Genomic DNA, 20,569 nt, shown 5'->3' with positions numbered 1-20,569 from the left:
GTAGAGTACACCGCAGTTTCGCAGCTATGAAATTATTCCGAAGTTGTTCAGTTTCGTGCGTCGCAACTGAATTTAAACGAAGAATTTTAAATTAATGTAAATTATTGGAAAATGGTGTGCGATGTTTCGTTACATTTACTTTTAATCAGATTCTGCGACTAATTGCTTCTAATCAAAAGTTTTAGAACTGCTTTTATCATTGCGGTTGCATTTATATATTTGAAATAATCATTTGCGGAGAGGATGAGAATTATAGAAATGCTTGCACTCATCTTAATTATCAATACGATCGATATTTGTTGCAGGAAAAATATAATGGAATCTTCTTGACAAAGGTTTATGCTCTATTATATAAGTAAGCGTAAGCATAAGTAAAATTTTGATTATACATATAGAAGAAACTTTGAAAACTTTTTAAATTTTACAATTATTTAATTTTGCAAATATTTTGTACAGCTGTTATTGAATTAATAATTGAGAATATATCAATGTCTCTGTGTGTTGCTTGTTAGCAATGATTTTCAAATCGAATTATTAATTCATATTAACATTCAAGCGGTATCTTCGAATAATAAGTGACTCCCATAATTTGGATTAGTTTACTTAATTTTATTTTACAACTTCCCTTGCTTAAACTGTGAATTATGAAGTAATTTCCAAAAAGTATATTTGTGCTATTCGTTCGATGAAATATACGAACACAACATTTGAGAATCAAAACGTTTAACAGAAACACCCACGTGTTAAATTACACGAATCATTCGATTCTCGTGTATTATAAACGGTCTGCCCAAAAATAATCGAATTTCTTAGGATTAGAAAAAAACCAATGGCGACAACAATAACGAAGCTTTTGTCACGTAGAAATACATCCTTTGTTATCATCATATTAAATTCTTATGGCGATTAATGTCATTTAAAGCTTAGGGTTATAACAGAATTAGCTGAAGAATTAGCTAAAGAGTTATAACAATCAACGTCAGGGTAGAGTTCGCTGACGCGTCGGAAAATCTGGTTCTGTTACGTGATAATGTGGCTGTAATTGCTTTTCTTGAAAACAAGCAAATTAAGATATCATACCACCCATCCTGTTCATCAGATGCAGCGATGCAACAACTTTTTCTTCTCACGGCTTCAAATAACAACGAAGGGGAGCCGTTACGATACTCAAAGCGATACCACAAAAAGACGCGCAACGTCTTAGTAGTAGTCGAATAAAATAAAAAATTTTCCTCGAAACGATTTCTCTGCTTTCTTATTTTTAGGAAGTTCCGTTATTTTTGGGATACACCGTGTGTATAGATATATTTTTCGCAACACGTTATTCGTTCATAAAAGTCATACTATTAGTGTATAATCTTCGTTTGACGTATCTATTCATTTAGAATAAACCGAAACACGTTTATTTGCTTTTACCGTTAATATATCTATATACATAAGACGCTTAACTTTTCTCGAAAAAGTAAAAGAAGAAATTACGAAGAGGATATTACGTCAGTACGTAACATCTCAGAGCGACGACGTTGAAAAAGTACAGAACATTTGGATAGGGAGATAAAACGTTGCGTCAGCAACAGTAGGAGTATTAGAGATCGTTTCTTGAACACGTTCGGCCATAGTAAGAGCACTTGACTAGATTGAAAAGTTTTTGCCGACAGTGGTAGAATGCGAGTGTTGGAAAATCAAGTTTGACAGAGAAGCGAATAAAGTTAATTAGCAATAATATTTTAAACGTTCCGAGGAAAATCGTGCACAACGCCTCCGCGATCTCAGAATTCATTAATTTTGTGCCTTGTCTCTCTTCGTAATCTTATATTTGATCAGAAACGACCTTTGACCGCATCCTTCATTTTTCTACGAATTTTACAAACTTCACTGTTTTTTCTTTAATATAAAAATTACGCGAATAATTATCATAGAACATTTTTATGAATACGTTGTCTGCGTTATACGCAACGTTTGGAAAATTGCATTCCAACGTTTGTAATGAGATATAATTAATCATTGTATCGATAGAATTCGAAAATAGTCCGCAAATGTATATAAAAATTACAAGATATTTATCGGAAACGTACATCTCGAGGATATTGAACGTTATGAGATTAGGCTTACGATATTATACCAATATTACGTAAGTATTATTGATCGTTCACAAAAATGTTCATTGTACACTTAATTATCCGCATTTCGATAATCTCATTTTAAAATATATTCTTTTATACAATAGCTAGCAAATAACATTAAAATCAGAAAATCAACGAAGAATTACGTCCTTTTCCTATTGTCTTCAGATATAACTAGTGATAACCATAGGTGTATTAAAATATATCATGGGGTGGTTTATTAATAACGAATAATTAACTGCGTAAATAGTTTTGTGACTTCGACGAAATGCATATGAAATTAGTAATTATAATAGACGTATCTCGTTACAATATTAATGGAATCTTGAAATGTTTTCCATAACATATATAACACGTATATTTATAAAAGGTTTCTGGAAGTGTTCAATTACCTTCGTGAGTCACTACGTACTACTTATGTATATGCGTGTTTTCATCAATACCAAGAACGCTACGTAGTTCGTTTAAAATTCGTCGTAATTCGAAACCGTACCATAGTTCGTCGTAAATCGATTAAAAAATTATAAATAACCTGAATCGGAGCAACCGATGCGTGTAGAGCATTTTATGGAAATTCATCGCGTCTTTCATCGATATCAATTTCACGTACGTAAATCGCATTTACACGTGAAAATAGCCAAGAGCGAAGCAAAGGAAGAAAACAATGATCGTATGTACACGAAGAACTATGTACATACATAATGTACTAAGATAAGACTTCTTAGAGTTAATTAAAATTGTAATTGAGTTCTGTTGATTTATCGGTTGGTACGATGTTCTTCGAAATTTTGCTTGTGATCTTTACTACGTAGTAAACACCATTTACTGTTGTCCATCGATTGAGTTTTAACTATGAAACTTTCTAATTCCTATATTTAACTAACGTGATCGATATCTTTTGTTTTCAGAGACTTTGTTTCCGCCTTCTTTTAGCAAACTGTCACAAAAATTACCTTTTTATGCACTAAGTTTTATATGCAATAACTTCGTAAATATCTCTTGTTTTCAAAAAGTCACTGACTTTTTAGTTTTTCGCTAATCATGTGTAAAATTATCTCCTTAAACATTGTGTCTAATTGTTTCGAGTAGTAAGTACCTTTTGTTTTCAGAGAATCACCGACAGTAGCTTTGCATTCGTCTTCGCTAATTAGTCATTTTTTTGAAGAAAATTCTGACGATTCGTACGTTTAAAAGATTAAAAGTAATCGATCTTTGTCGATTAAATGCAGCAGGTACTAAATTAACCTTTTGCAATCGAGGAGATTATGAATTATGTTTAGACGCTTGATAAATGTCACTTCAGAACATTATTAACTTTCTTCGTCTAATTTTTTAGCTGTCAGTGATCAAGAGTTTTTTATTTTCCCTTTTTAGATAAGTAGAATGACCGAAATCGTGTCAGCCGAGAGAACACTTTTTCTCAAAGAAGTTCTACATAATGGCAATGGTACTCATGTAATTTAGATTATTCTTACACGAAGAAAGTGACAAAATGATAAATGTTCTTCAAGCACTAATAAATACACATGCAAAGGATCGATACAACAAAATTTTATAATTTCTTTGGGAAAAGATTTCCAAAAATACAATGGGTACAAAAGTATTTGCGCATAGTCTTATTCTTCGATAAAGCGTTTTCTTACCAGTTCTTCTATATAATTTCATTTTCATGGTATCAAATTTTTGTGGTCACATGAAAATACTACTAAATAGTACGAAATTTAATGTACAAATACTTGTACATACTTAAATAACACGTAAACGCTATAACAAATGAAGAGCACACGAGAATAACCCAAGTTCGTTTTTGTTAATTTCGTGAATTCGACCAATTGGATAGTTTTATAAATATAACTTTCTTAAAAATAGGTAATCTGTGAAATTTTGCGAACAATCAACTAACGAATTATTATTGAAGTGTCCAATAGGTTGCAAAAATATATACGTGATATTAAAAGTAAATAAAAGGACATTTTTCGTAACATGAAGTTGATTATTGAATTTAAAAGCTGCTTGTCATATTTTTCGTCTATGATCTACAAATACAATACAAATACTTTTAGTAGCCACTGTATCTAAAAGCATGGTATTCTAAGCTATAATACTACGTGAATACGTTTATTTTTATTAAAAAAATATCTAATACTCATGGTTTATCGATATAATGGTTCTTACCTTGCCACAAAAGTAATATTCCGGAGGTTCTTTGTCAACTAGCGCTAGCACTGCTTCATTCTCGGCCAAAGGACTTCCAGGTTGACTGTTCCCTATCCTGGATCCTTTTTCCTGATAGTAAGTTTTGTGGAAGACCTTCACCGAGGGCACTGGCAACGCCGTGATCATCTTTGAAAGGACACCATAAATAAAATATTCATTATTCCTGTAATACCTGGATATTTAATTAAAAATCCGATAAACCGGATATCGATTCTTCTTTTAAAAAAAATACGCTGACACGGTAAAAAAGAAAATACAAATGCAGATCGTACTAAGCAGAGGCAATCAATCAATAATGAACAATTTTGCAATTTAAATTTCTGTCGATGGGAAAGGTAGGCGTGGCGAAAACTCTGAACTAACTGTTTGATAATTTGAAAATAAACTTTATCGAACATCACTTTGTAGCGGCAGCTTTCTTTGCTATTTTAATCAAATCTGTCTGTCGATATTTAATTATTTGTACGCTTGTTTTCGTATATATAGGATGTAATTTAGTTAGTAAATGACGAATGAAGGGATTTTGTAAAATATTATGATGACTGAGGATCTTTATGCAAATTTGCAGCTTTATGATCGCAACTGAAGAGATTCGTTTTATCCGTTGAAGATTATAACGAATACTTTGGAAATTTCATGTATCATTGTATATCGTACGTATTCTGTACATTTTTGCACCTTTAAATTTTCCATAAGTGTATAAAAACCTACATTTATAAAATGACACGATAAAATCTAGTTTTAGAAGATGTGTAATAATAATATTGACTTATATGAATGCTAAAGTGGTAAACGTTATGGCATAATTTTATTTGAAAAATAATTTAGTATCATATTTTCTGATTTATTAAGCTATCAATCAGATAGAGAAGATTCTTCTGAACTCATAAAGAGATTATCATGACTAATTCTAGCAATAATATTTAATCAATGTAATCGCATATCTAATTTTAGTATATTATTGGTATATTTTTTAAGTTTTTATTATCGAAGACAAGATACACATTCATTTTCCATTAATTTATGCGTTTTGGTAACATTTTGGTATTATGACTACGAATTGACGATAGTGTTCGCATACTATATAACTATAATTTGCTTAAGTTTGACCAAAATAGTTTACTATATAGTTTATATTGGCATTACTTCAAACTATGCAGAGCGAAGTATGCCATAGTAAGATGCAAAGAAAAATGCATGCATGATTTCTTTCTTCATGCTATGATTTAGTTAAGTATACTTAAATTTTAATCTTGTCGTATATTCTCATTAAAATTCAAATTGAAACCGTTGTACATAATTTCAGCTCTTTGCTTCGAATCATTTTCCAGATATATTTATTTTTGTATAAATTTGAATAATAAATGCAGGAGTGAGTAGATGGTTTACTTTGAAGCCATTGAAAGTTGAGAAGTAGGATATGAAGATATATCGTTTTACTAATAAGAAGAAGTTATACGTATAAAAGTATAGCAAATTTCAAAGAATTTTCGCGTTTAAGTATTCTTAGCATAAAGACCAGAGTTTTTAAAAAGTTACGTTTCAAAAGTAATGTTTCGTATATAGATAAGTATTATGCATACTTGAGTTAATTGCGTTGAATCTAAACCATTCTAAAATTTTCTATTAAATCATTATTCTAAAAGGAAACATTTTTATACACAAAAGGAAAAGTAGGAAAAATATGAAGTAAAAAGAAGGAAAAATATGTTGTAAACTTATTGTCACTTAAATTTCATCGTAATGTATAAAACTTTTAACTGTCATCTTATAATAAAAAAGAAAAGAGAACTCTTATAACATGGATCTTATAATGAAAGTTGTAAATTTTGAACTGATCTTATAACTATAAGTCGCAAGGTATGCATCAAGATAAATCAGTAAATGAAGTCTTTAACTTTAGCCTTTAAAAGTCACAAACACAAAACCCACACGCATAACGTATTACTACATATTACTGTACTATGTTTATCGAGTAAGAACATATGACAGAATATAAATACGCGCAAAGACAATTCAGTTGCTTCAAGCATTTTCATAAAAATATCCTTTTTTGTAAAAATATCTTAATTCGAATATACGATACCAATGTTTTATACACAAACAAATATACGATAGTTGTTAAAGTGCTGAAGTTTTTAACTGCAGTGTGGTTTTATTGTATCGTTGAGATTATAAGCTTCTCTTTAAATTTGTATACTTTTATGTAAATGTAACTATATGTAGCTTACACATATGGCAGTATGTACAAAGTTGACTAGACTAAGTTTCTGGCATAAAGCATTTAATACTTTTCTATAGAAAACAACCAGCCTCAGCGACGAATGCATTAAAAATGCATATATAGCTGAAGAATGGATAGAATTAAGATAGCCTTCTCTTGAATAAACGAAGATATCTTGGCAATCTTAATCTTTTATACCTGTAATTTCTCATTCTAATTCTATACGAAAAATATCCACAAAAACATAACAAACCTCTTTTTGACTGAGAACTAAAGCAAGATCGAAACAGAAAGAACTCGTTAATCATCCCTTAACTAGAAATCTCATAATTATAAAATTATAAGTTAATAAAGATAGATCGATTCCAATTCTTTTAAGTATAAATATAATATGAACCATTTCCGACAGAAATGAAACAAATTGGAAATCCAAGTAACGAGTTAACATATCCTCCATCCTGTGGTTAGCAGAGCAAACATGCCAAATATACTTTGGCAACACCCGATACGTGAAAAAAGGATCAAGTGTACGTGGCGTGAAATTGCGTATCGACTTCGTAGCGGTGTCTCGTCCCTCGAGTTATCGTCCCGATCCGGTGTCCTCGCAGAAACTTTCCCCGGCCTTACTCTACGTTGCTCGAACACACAATATCTAGCAGCACTAGCAGCCGTCGTATATGATGTGGCTGAATCCGAGAAAACAAGGGAAACCTCCGAGAGTCCGCCATGGCTTGTCGATAAAACGGCAATAACGCGACCCTCCCCTATTCGTTGTTCGATCTCAAAGATAGGTTGCAGCCTGTCCTTGGCTTTAATTCCCCGATCGCCGCGAACATCCCTTTTTCTAGCACGTTTACACGACAAAGGAGCCGACCGTGCTGTATTTCCACGGTACAGCGACGAGCCTATTGTTCGCTCAACATGTGGCAATCTCTTGTACATCCACTCTATGTATCACGGAAACTCAAGATCTTCTCAGACTTTGTATTCTTCTTGCTCTTGTAACTCTTTTTTTCTGTGTCTTTCCACCACGATCAATGACAAGGCGGTGGTGTCTTGAAGCCTGCGTCTCCAGCGAAACTAATGATCGCGTCCTTGGCACACCTTTCGAAATCTTCCTGTGCAAGTCGAAGCTTAGTTTCTTTTTATCATGCATTTGCTGCTGATTGACACAGGGAAATTGGATTTGCTCGAGTTTCACTGGATTTTGTAACACGGTGACTTGGTTTTATCGCGTTGGATGAAGTGCACTGCTCTTTTTGGGCAAGCTGAAGTTGTATTACTTTTAGGATAGTTTCTATTTATTTATTTATTTTTCTTTTTGTTCAATTTAGAACATTTAAATATCGTTTTGTAACCAACGTTTGTCGGTATAATATAAAACTTTATTCCAAGAGGTAAAGGACATTGCTTGGTGATCATTTTTAATATTGAAACGTTTCATGATTTCTATAGAATGTTTTTTGAAAGATTGATGCAAATATTTTGAGTTAGATATTGTGGAATAGACCTTTTTCAATGTGAAGTTACATATTGCAATATTATTTATATTTAATGTTAAGATATAATCAAAAGCAAAATTGGTACGATGTAACTTTAGAAATTTGTTTTATTTGTCAAATTTGAAATAGGTTCATGTAGTTCATGCAACATTATTTTTGTAAAATACCCGTAACTTTGGCCCCGTAATATTTATTAAAGTGCATACGTTTGATAAAAAATAGTAGTGACCTTTCACATCGATTAACGGCGGTAATATAGTCAAGTCCCTGGTAGAGATAGTAGTAACCGTATTTACAATGCGCCATATGATAATTGCTACTTAAATCTTTTTACATTTAATCAAAATATTCAATATTTCGACATCCACGATATTTTTTTCAATTCTCTCATATCGCAGAGGAAATCTACATTTGCTTTAAATGAGAAATATCTCTTATCGGTACAAATACCAATTCCTTTGTTTTAAAGTATTTAAAATATCCTTTCTTCGTTCTCAAACAATGTCTTCAACGCCATGCATTTGCCACGTCATGTGTCAAAAACACCAGAAAGTTCCAAAAGCAATTTATAATTAATCTATTAATTTTAAGACAATACGAATAGTTTTGATTGTTCTCGAAATTTTAAGGAAATTACGTGGCATTTACGTGGAAAAGATTCAATAATGTTCAATCATTTTCAAAATCCCGATTTAAAAATGTCCCTTTATTTCCCGCAAGGTAACACAGCATGTTCCATTAAACAAAAATATCGAAGTAACCTTTGAAATTTTGATATTTTAGTCTCAGCATAAAACCACGTAATCTTTGTTCTGTACTCTTTCTCGTGATAGTCAACGAATAGTCTACTAATAATATTAAATCGTCAAGATCATAATGCAACATAACGACAAATGAACACGATAACCGAGAGTTCGGAAAACAAGTGATACGAATGAAAAAATCTCATTTCTATGTATGCTCACGAAGAAGAGTCGAAAAATTTATAGCAAAATCCTCGAGATAAGCATGAATCTTATATATCCTTTCTTATACTTATCTTACTCTTGTAAAAATGCACTTGTACCTCTTTTCTCAGCGAGCCTCTTGATTATCTTTTCCTTCGTGTTCAATTCGCTTCTCTTGATCATCCAGGGAAACGCGATTCCTTAATTCAATAGCGTCTCGTGTATATGTAATGAACAGCAACAACAACAATGTTGTAGTATTAATATACGATGGTTCGCGATGGTTGTAGCAGTAGCAATGATATTGATGGTGGTGCCGGTGGTGGTGGTGGAAATGCTGGTGCCGGTGGCCTAGATACGTTCTTGGGGCCGACGGCCGTTGCACCTCGGTTATCGAACAGCAGAGCTTGCACCGGGTGCAGCTGCACGGCTAGAAAACTATTGCAGTCCCGTTTTTGGCGTCCTCCTTGATTTCCTTTTGGAATCGACCGGTTGCGTTGAAATTAGCACGCTCAAGAGAACGTTTCGACTTGTAAACACCGACTTGCCATCTTCACCGATGATTTAACCGATCCATTTTTGTGTCTGAATCGATGTCAGTATGCTTGGAACCTCTATTTTTAAGGTCATCCTTAAAGAGATTTGTTCGACTGCAATTCTTCATTTTTGAAAGATATATAAGAAAACACACACACACACACACACACACACACACATATATTTTTGAGTTCTAGAGAATCGATTTTTTGTACGATAAGAGGATTTTGGTACGTTTGAGTGAAAAATTAAAATAGAATAGTCTGAAAGTGGAAATATATAACTCGGTTCGTACTCGGTTATTTGATCTGGGGACAATTTTGAAGTTACAGCGATTTAACGATATCTTTTTTAATTCCTCTTTTTATTTCTATGGAATCATTTCGTGTAATAAGCGAGTTTTCGCACTTTTTGATCTAGAATTAAGATTGAATAGCTCGAGGGATTAATAATTCGATTAAAAGTTGCAGTGATTTTTGGCAATATATTTTTTTTCTCTTCTAATATTTCAGGAATTTTTTCGTATGGTGAATAGTTTATAATATTCTATATTTGAAGACTAAGAGCAAATAGCGGTCCAGAAGAAAATGGCAACATACACGATTCTTGCCAGAAAATTGTTTCGCACATTATATGGTTCGTGGTACTTTTTATTAGAACTTTAATTCTATTTTATTTTATTATCTGATATTATTAAATTTGTAGGAAATCTTTTGGTGGTTCAGAATTGCTTTGCTTAGAAAGAAAAACCAAATGATCTAACGAGAAGTATATATACTTTGATCTTATAGAAGCATGACTTTATTTTATGATAATTTAAAACAGCGAACGTACAACATTTGTTCGATACTCTACAATTTTGACATTGCAAAATAGTACGATAGTATCTGTTGCAATATAAAAACGTATTCCACAAATGAAACCACGTAGACAATGATTCTACAATCTAAACTACAAAAGACGTAACGCAATACATACCTATCGTATAATCTTTCGAAATTGTCTAAATCATACGTCGTACAATTTCCTTGTTTTTGATAACGAACGATATCTATGTTTAACAAGAACACAATAAACTCCACTGCAATTACTAAGTATCCCATTCTCACAAATATTTACGCTTTTGTCCGAACAAAAAACTTAGAAAATTGTGCATTCCTAGGCAAGAATAACAAATTTTCGAAAATGGAGTTAGTTTATGTTCGCGATAGGCCGGCTGGCGGCAACGGCCCGCAGTATTTCATCGTTAATCTTATAAAAGAATAATTCTGCTCGTGCTAATGATAAACACAATTTCGCGTGTCCACGGTTACGTTCACGAAGGACGGGAGATGAACGACACGCGATCCAATCTGCACGTGTTGTGTTACCATGCATTGCACAGCCCGGTTATTCAACGTGCACGAATTTCATCCACGGCTTGGACAGATAGAAACAAATCACAGAACCGAGTAGTTCAACAATTCCCGTTCTGTTTACTCATACGTTTCGATGAAAAGCTGTTGCCGCCATGCTCGTGGATTTCCAATTATTGAATTTGTTCTCATTGTTCTGGCTTCGTTTAAATTAGAACGCAAAGAAAGCTTCAGCTGTTGTTACTGAATAACCTACATAATCAACGTTTTACTTTCTCTTCCTTTGGCTTCCTTCGTGTTAGTTAATAAGTTGTGAGATAAGGATTTTAATTGAAATTTTTAAAAGGAAGCTTTTGTAGTATTTAATAAAAATGAAATTTTTGATAGGGAAGGCGGGTGTATAACTTTTCATGATTTGTTAAGTTTTATAGATTGAAATTATTCACGTGTGTTGCAGTTTTATTGTTCAAGTTGTTTCGATAGAAACCTGCTTCTTCGAACGATTTTCGAATAATTTATTTTCTATTAAGTACAGTGCAAAAGAAAAGATTATTTTCCAAGAATAAGACTGTTTAATATTGCAAATGAAACAGAATTATCTAGTCCAGTGCATCTAATAAACATTTCTAATAATGATGTCGTACTTCGTTCATGAAATTCACTGGTTTCTTTATGAAACATGTATATTCAGCTGAAAGTTTAATAATTATATTAGAAATCATATTCACGATAAATAAAAACTTAGCACGAAATTATCTAACTACTCCATCGAAACTTTCTATTGCCATGCTGAAAACTTCTGCATAAAGAAACACAATACCCGTGATTGTAAGTCGTGCTTCAACATACGAGTGTTAAAAAGAGGTCTGAGATTTTAAATGTTTAAAGGGGTACTTAACAGACTAAATAAAAAAATGTTTAGTCGATGTAAGTTTTAAAATCGGTATGTACTTTTCGTGCAAAACATAATTTCATCGTTTATAACGCCATATAACTTAAAAGATGCACTTTCGTATGTCCACGTTTTTATTTAATTTAATTCTATTTCTTTATTACTGTATTTTTCTCTCAATATACTATTATAGCAATACCAAATATTATATATTTATGAAAATAATTATTTTCTAAATTTTAGATTGAAATATAATTCTTTTTTCTCACAAGTAAACAGAATTTTAGTTATTACAGACTAATAAGTTTATTCTACTCATCCACGATACATAGTCGAATTAGAAAAATTAATTACAAATACGAGTTTCATATTCAAACGAAAGGAAATCAGACCAAAGAAAGGATAAAGTCTTTCACCTCGACACAACTATTTGTTATGACACGTTTCTCTAGATTTCTCTAATTAACGTATTTGCACATCTTTCTATTCTGCATTTGATATGTTACCAAGACTCGTAATTAAATTGCTAAGTCACATCTTACCAAAAAATGTTTACTATAGTTAGTCATTTTTTAATTCTCTCAATGACCACCGTAAGCCTTTACAATTTTAAACCTATATCAAACCCAACACACTGTATAAAAATTCCAAGAAGACAAATAAATAAAATAAAAAAATAATGATGTTCAAAATGAAGAAAAAAGAAAAGAAGAACGTATCATGGCACGATACATTTCCAATACAGAACGACCAAGCATACCTTCTCAACACCGCAACACCGATATTTCTCGTTCGACGATATATAACAATTATAAAGGAGGCTACGGAAGAAACTGTAAGAGAGCTGACGATTCGATAGAACCTAGATTCGCGGTGCGGAGAACTTTCGTCGGCGCAGAACTTTCAAGGCTGCCCCGTTCAAGAGGACCTCGTCAATGGTCGCGGCTTTTCACAAGCGCGGCTGTAAACGAAATCGCAAGGCCGGCCGGATTGTCAACCAGGCCCACACTTCGTCCCCGTTTCTAAACGCACGCGGTTCGATTCTCCTCGAAGCGAATGGGTCGAAACGGCGCGGCGCGCCTGTCCGGCGTCTTGCATTTCCAGCCAAGGAATCGTACAAGTTTCGCAACGGGTTGGTTACGTGCACGAAGAACGAAGGGGTAACCTTTATTGCTCGGAAAGGCGTAAAGTGGGACAGTGGCCTGATTCCTGGTGTCATGGCTGCAGCTGCATGTGCACCGACCAGAGTGGAGCGGCTATAGACACACCGAATGTGCAACCAGTACTCCACTGTTCGAGTCTGTCTTGGATCTTTGCCAAAAGCTCGCGGGCATGTTCCGTCTCTCTTCTTTTCGTCGGTTGTGTAAAAGGAGCCGTAGGAAAAAAAAAGAAAGAAAGAAAAAAGAGAAAAGGAACGAAACGTGGAAACACGTAGGATTAATATGCGCGCGTTATGCGAGCGCACAGTGGACTCGTCTGGTTCCTCCGCGTTCCTCGCTCTGATTCGTTCCACTTTTTTCGGTTCGTTTGGTAGCAACGAGCTGACCAAGCTACGATCATTTCGGCCAAAATTTTGCTTCTTAATGGATATTAATACCGTAAATACATATTTTTTTATCTCTTCAAACACGTGTACGCATAGTTGCTTGCTTGGCTAAAAGTTTCGTTTTAAATGGATATTAACGCTTTACATGGATGCCTTCTTATCTATTTAAACATTTCTTTGGTAAATGAAGCAATCGAAGATCGCAGGAGAGAAATGCGGCAAGCACAATCTCGATTTGTCGATCTTAATGTTATTTATTAGGAGTATTTTAGTATAAGGAGATTGATACAAGATAATGAAAATGAAAATAATCTGTTGCGATGCAAAGATGTTAGTCTCTTAATAATTACCGAGGTAAGCGTAATTATTAAGACAAGAAATATTTGAATATCTTCGATATTTTAGTATTGTAACAAGTGGAAGATGGAGAAACGGGAATGTTTTATTGTTAAATGAATAAACAAATTTACGTATCGATGATTTTACGTTGGTCCAAAATTTGGGTTTTAGATGGATAGTAAATAATGTTAATTTGTGAAATATGGATTTTTCGGGAGATCTCGTTAATATGATTTTGTTATTAATTGGATGAACGACTTGTGTTGAGAGGGGGTGATTTGTTATTGCTTTCAAATTATCTCTAAATGGATATTAAATAATATTTCATGACGTATGAAGAAAAATGTAAATGTGGAAATCTATTATAACAGCATTCCATTGGTAAATGGACGAAGATTTTATGTCCAGAAAGATAAATATTCGTCGATTAAAAATTTTTACTCTAATTGATCATTGACCATTCAGAAATATAGGCGAGAATATATCCAAAATGTAATATTGTAAATTTTACGTCTTAATTCTTCTATATTCTTTGGAACGTTTTCAATCGTATGTTTCCACTCTTAGAAAATTTTTTATGTTCAAGGACTTTGTTTCAATTTTATGCTACAAATTTTCTTAAGGCATTGAAAGCTCTCTTTTTTCATTAGCGAAATTGAAACGCAAAGAATTCGAGAATGCAATTATTAATCATTAAAGTTATTCCTTACAAAAATTTCACGATATTCCTTGTATTTTATATCAGAAAATGCAGGAAATCTTAAGGAAAAACAGACAACTATTTTCTAGATTATCCGTTTCGAACTTCTTGCTTTATTACACTGTCAAAAGGGTAAATGGCATTTCACGATGTGCGAAGGGAAAGGTGCAGAGAAATGGAATTCTGTTAAAATTCTGAACAGTTCGTGGAATTGATTTTATTGGTAAACGGATGAACGATTCGCGTTGAGAGGGAAGAATGACATTTCGTCCGTATAAAATTTCACCTTTAGATAAATATTAAATGATATTTCACGAACAGTGCGAGATGGAGGATGGAGGAATGAGTATTTGTGAGAATTCTGCAGGGTTCGTGGGATTCTATTAATATCGTTTGTTGGTAAACGGATGAACGATTCATATTGCTAGTGGAACGTTTCATATTCGATATACTTTCACAGGATCTCCAGTTTCTGGCCGTAGGACGTAAACAATTGGGGGACGATCGATAATCTATTTCATGCATGATAAAATTATCGATTCGCAAAATTGGATTAACGGGACACGCCAGAGAGTTTCGAGCAAAAATTAGTAAACAGATTGTTGACCGCGATAAACGATCCTTGTGCGTCCACGCCACGCGATTGAATTCGGTTTCATAGAAAGTATATACGATTAGTCTTCGTCACGTCTTATTAAATGGTTTTACTACCATAATTTATTACCATTGAACAATTACCTACTTGTTGTACTTGCACATTTTTTATTCATACTGATCGTTTTAAAGGCAATCCTTGTCACAGTATTATACGAACAGCACGTCAATTTATCAAGCACGTAGAATCGTGTCGCTTTCATTCGCTGAGATTGGTACGGTAGGACCGTTCGTTGTAACGATCTTTTACTTGAAGAATTAATAATAAAAAACTACCCTTGTTTGTGTTCGTCTTTCTTCAAGAAAATGAAAGAATTGTAGCTTTAATCTCTGTTCAATATATTTCAATCTTTTTAATAAACTACTTATCGTATTGCACGATTCCGATAAATACATTTGTATTTATATCGCGGAGGAATTGTATTTCTCGATAAAAGTTGTTATAGAACTGGTCGATTTTCATTCGTCGATAAAACAAGGCATAAATCATTCGAAGATCGCACGAAAAATATATGACAAGTACAATACGATGAGAATTCATCGGAGATTATATCAGAGAAAATTAACCGACGACCGGCCAATTTTTTCCCCCAGAACGTTTAATTGATCGGACCATAGGTGTAGTCCTAACGATAAAAGAAAATAGCTTGGGAAGTATTTATGCAAATACGCGCCTTCGCATGGTGCATGCAAGTCAGTTTTATCGAAGGTGGCACGACATCAAGGTGGTTCACCCTTTCGCGGAAGGTACCAATCTACAGGGGTGTTCCGTGCATTGCGTGAAAATAAGCGTTCCACGTCGGTCACCGCCAACAGACTCGTCAGTAGTGGCCCTAAACTGATTTCAACGAAATTTACCTCGACATTTGATCCTTTTCTCCACCTACCTCGATTAATCACGTGGATAGTCCCTTAATAATTTCTGTTAACATAAATTTCTCGTCATAAGTCATCAGCGACTCGAAATTCTAAATCCACCAACGTTATTTCCTTTGTATATTTCACTATTACTCGTATACATGTTTTTCAAACCAGTTTTAATAGAATTTTCCTAATTTTCATTTCTTTTTCGTCGATCACGACGCTTTCACATTTTATCATTAACCACTTACATATTTTTTAAACCAGATTTAATAGAACTTTCCTAGTTTTCATTTCTTTCCCATTCATCGTAAGATCAAACATCTTACAATATCTTTACGAGTTCTAAACTAACTCGCTAATCATATTTCTTTCGTAACTCGTGATTAATCGCTTACGTATTTCCCCAACTTTATGAATAGAACTTTTAATAAACAACAGCTCTACTAAGCTTTACTAAGTAGACTACGAATCGGTTTTAATAAAATTCTTCTAGCTTTTTCTCCTTTCCCATCGATCATGGAACCAACTAACAATCTTACCATACTTTTATGAATTCTGAATTAATTCACTGATAATATTCCCTTTGTATTTCACGATTAATCGCTCTCGTGCTTTCTTAACTAATCTCGATAGAATTTTCCCAAGTTTCATTTCTTATTGTACCGTTCGTACAGCGTTCGAAGCGTCGAAACAGAAATATTCCATCGTATAAATCCTCTCCTTCTCTCCCTATCGATCCTTGAAACTATTTTCTCTTTGATTATTGGTCCTTGGTGCGACGGGGAAACGCGATTACCTTAAAGCTCGAAGCTGCTTCGGTTTCCCTGCGCCTCGTGCATAACTTCCCTTCGTCTAGCGAGGGACCAGCGGGAAACGGAGTCGAATATCCGACTTGAATCTCACCGAGACCTAATTATCGACCGTGTGAAAGGCCGGGATCCTCGTGAGCGTCGAACAACATTGATTTATGGATACGTCCCCGGCGAGAGGGATTCCTCGTACGTTGACTCACAGCTGCCAGTCGCACGAAATGCAGTTGCAACTTTGGCTCTGGCTCTGTTCCAGCGTCGTATAACTGTAAGCTGCCTCGATAGATTCGGTAATCGAGGTCAGTGTACTCCTTGCTTTGATGTATGTATTTGTAGAGTGATTTTAATGCGCGCCTCTTTCGTCGAACTTTGGCCCCGGACACCGAGAACCGGGAAAAATCTAATAACGAGACCTCTTTGGCGATGGAACGTGATTTCTAGGACTTTTACTTTGATGAAAGAAATAAGGACAAAGAGAATTGCGCGATAGATCGTTTCTAAGGCATATCTGAAATCAGCTACATTTTTATTAATTTTGTTAAATTAAGCTTCGAAGAATAGCTAGCTATATAGTTGGTAATAATGGCAACAAAAGACGCTTTGATGGAAACATCGTTGAAGATGTACTCGTACATGCGTGAAAGCGATGAAAACAATCGTGGAAATGGTTCATTAAAATCTCGAGAATCGATAAATAGGTCACCGCAGGTCGTCGGGAAATATCTCATGTATCCACGACGAGTACTCGATCGTCAACTGGGTCATTCGACTGTAGCGAAAATGGGCGGCAAAAGTGACAGACTATCTGGAATTCACATTCGAATCGCCTATTATCTTTCCGCAAGAGCGAACACGTTCCACAAAGACGAACAAAGCACGGAAACGCTTCGTACCTATTTACACCTACGCCAATGATCACAACAAGACAAGTAGCGAACGAGCCAGACTATCAACCAAAGCGAACTACCATCAACAACTACATTCGTAGTAACAACGATCTATCTTTTGATCTGCAAGAAAATGTCGCGGAAATCATCAGACGAGAACGCCAGCCGCCTCTGAATTTACACTGTCTATCACCAACGCGACACCTTCGTCCCCGATTTCATTTTCTATCGGATCTTTGGAAATTTAGTTATTTTTCCACGAGTCCTACCCTCGAACAAATAATAAAGGAAAACAAATATCTATCGGCTGTAAGACTTACTCTGATGGTTTTGCGTTCGACGAGCTTCCGTGAAGAAACGGCGCGTCGTTTCGCGAGGAAAACGCCGGTCACAGGTGAGAAGGCTCTTTCTCACGACGCACGGTACATTGGAGCCCGACAGACGAAGAAATCGAACGTAGTGGAGCTGCACCGCGAGGAGCACCGTGAAGAGCACTGTGTATGTGTGTATATATCCCGGTTGGCGAGAGAACGCTTCGACGGGGTGGTGGTCCCGCGAATACTGAGCCTCCGGAGCTTCGTATCCTGGTCGATAAGACACCCCTCCGGGCCACCCACTCGCACTAAAGGTACGATCACACCTGCGCTGGCTCACGTGGGCTCCCGTGCATTCACACTTATCCTAAACGCACCTTTAACCTTTCACGTTGATTACCGACCGATACGTTGCCAACATGTACTTATATCCTGGTGCATGGTGCGTGCGTGTGCACTGAACTTTCGAAACGAGATTTCGAACGACAGCTTGCTATTCTTTCCGTTTAACTTATGACTTGTCTGTTCGCGTATCTTTGATCTTCACTCGGTTCTGCTATTCTCTTTGGATTTGTTCGCTTCTCTCGTTTTTATTACACGTCACCTGAAGGAATCTCGTTGATGCTCGTTATTATCTGCTGATGTGTTTCGCAAATCCGCGGTGCAACAAGTACGCACTGCGATTTGAGTGTTTTGGTTTGGCTGTTGGGAGTTTAAGTTGGGATTTTCAGGTAGCAGGAAATCTTTGAGGCATTATTTTTACAGGACATAGCGTCGGTGTAGATTACTTAGTTAACGCTGGAACTAAGTACTGATTTCAAATCTGTACTTAAATATATTATGTGCAGAGGACTATGAGTAAAGTAGCGCGATAAAAATGAATAAATGTACGTAGTCACGTTTCGGTGTTAATAAGAATCAACGTTAGTTTTGTGTTATGCCTATTTGGTAATTATGAGAACACAGAATTCGAAATCAATAATTTTACTTGTTTGGGAAGTTTCAGAGGTAAATCTTTAGTACTTCAATTAGCTTTCAAATAGAAGCATCTGCTATAAATTTCACATTTTAAATCCTATCATACGTAGCACGACTAGCAATATTTATTTGGCACAGAAATATGTGTCTTTTTGTATTTGATATTAGAAATGCAAGAAGTCTTGTGAAGGGATAATTATTTCTTCAATTATTTCTAAATTCTTTGCCATACAAAAATTAATGTTTCGTACGCTAGACAACTAATTGAGAGTCGTTAAACGCGGTGTTTATTTAATATTGTTATAATTCATAATTCACGCGAAGTAATAAGACTGTATAAATATACAATCTTTTTTCTTATATGTTTGAATATTTCTGTATAGAATAATATATTCTGTTAGGAACTATAACTATAAAATAATATTATATATAGTTATATAACTATAAAACCGAGGAAAAATTGTCAATTTTTATATGTTGCATTATATATAATTTTATACGTTAACGTGATAAGGAACGAATTATAACATACATACATTGTATTGAAAAACGATTGATCTTTTTCGTCCCCCAAAAGGATACATTATATTCACCGAGAAAAGTAAAACACTAGAAGACTAGCTTATTCTTATTTCACAACTGTAAAATCAACGTATGACAGTTATAATATGAAAATTAAAAGAAGGTTACAAAAAAAGAAGATTTTAACTTTCCTAAGTGGAATATTGCTTTTGTTTTTAGAATACCTTGGAAATTCTAATCGACTATAAAATTTAATTAACAACTAGAAATTAATTAGATATGCTAAAGCTTATTAATTTATAGTCCAGAACGATTATAATTATTGGAAACAAAATAAAATGTAAGAATTAACTGACTGTAGGATACAGAATTTTACATAAACTGTAATGAAATATTTTTATAGTTTTTTTGAAGTATGCAGAACATACAGGTGTCTATCGCGTTTGAAAAATTGTCACACGTGCCATTTTTTTATTACTTGAAATGAACATCGACTTTAATAAATGATGTTAGCAAAATAAGTAAAGTAAAATGATGTAAATTATAAAGTTTAAAGTATAGGACGTGGAGACAATTGTAACATTATAATACAAAAGGCTGTAATCTCTATGTAAAATATTGTGAAACAATTCATATGTAATATAAAACAGTTAACGAGGAAGTGGAAACAAATGGAAATACCTACTTTAACTAGCTTTAATATTTTTAACCTGTTGTATTACAATTTATGCACTGTACGGCTTTCCTCGTTAACATACCTTTAACCTTTCTTCTCTACCGATGACATTTTTGCAACGGGAGGCGAACCACTTAATGATGTTTTCAAGTATCTAGAAATGCGTCCTCGTCTTTAATACTCTATGTTGTTGTTTGCCTTACACAATAATTATCGATACTTGTTAGCGTTATCAATAATTTTTACATTGCAATTCCTTCAATTTTTCATTCAAATATTTAAATGATTTAATGTAATCGTTCAGTCATTGTTTGGTAATTTTAAAATCTATTCAGTTTTAAGTTATAGCTGTATTATTCACGATCAAGTGATTAAGTTCGCTAAATAAATTTCATATAATAAAATAGTTGTTGAATAATTAGCAAAATATGTTGAAAATCATATGAAAGTTTAAATAAAGGAAATACAACAATGACGATTAGA

At 34.1% G+C, this 20,569-nt stretch overlaps 1 protein-coding gene across 1 annotated transcript in view; it reads right to left on the bottom strand.

Moving 5' to 3' along the window:
* LOC100648676 overlaps positions 1 to 18,177 on the bottom strand; it is a 32,616-nt gene extending 14,439 nt beyond the window's left edge. Inside the window, exons 1-2 of the mRNA XM_012310582.3 lie at positions 17,917 to 18,177; positions 4,299 to 4,466 (exon numbers count right to left, since the gene is read on the bottom strand). Of these exons, the coding sequence (XP_012165972.1) occupies positions 4,299 to 4,466 (168 nt within the window). The 5' untranslated portion in view covers positions 17,917 to 18,177. The remainder of the gene's footprint in view (positions 1 to 4,298; positions 4,467 to 17,916) is intronic.
* Positions 18,178 to 20,569: the final 2,392 nt, after the last annotated feature.

The sequence above is a fragment of the Bombus terrestris genome, chromosome 7 (genome assembly GCF_910591885.1).
Source record: "Bombus terrestris chromosome 7, iyBomTerr1.2, whole genome shotgun sequence".
NCBI lineage: Eukaryota > Metazoa > Arthropoda > Insecta > Hymenoptera > Apidae > Bombus > Bombus terrestris.
The sequence above is the reverse complement of the archived record's forward strand: the minus strand, read 5'-3'. Positions and strand labels throughout refer to the sequence as shown.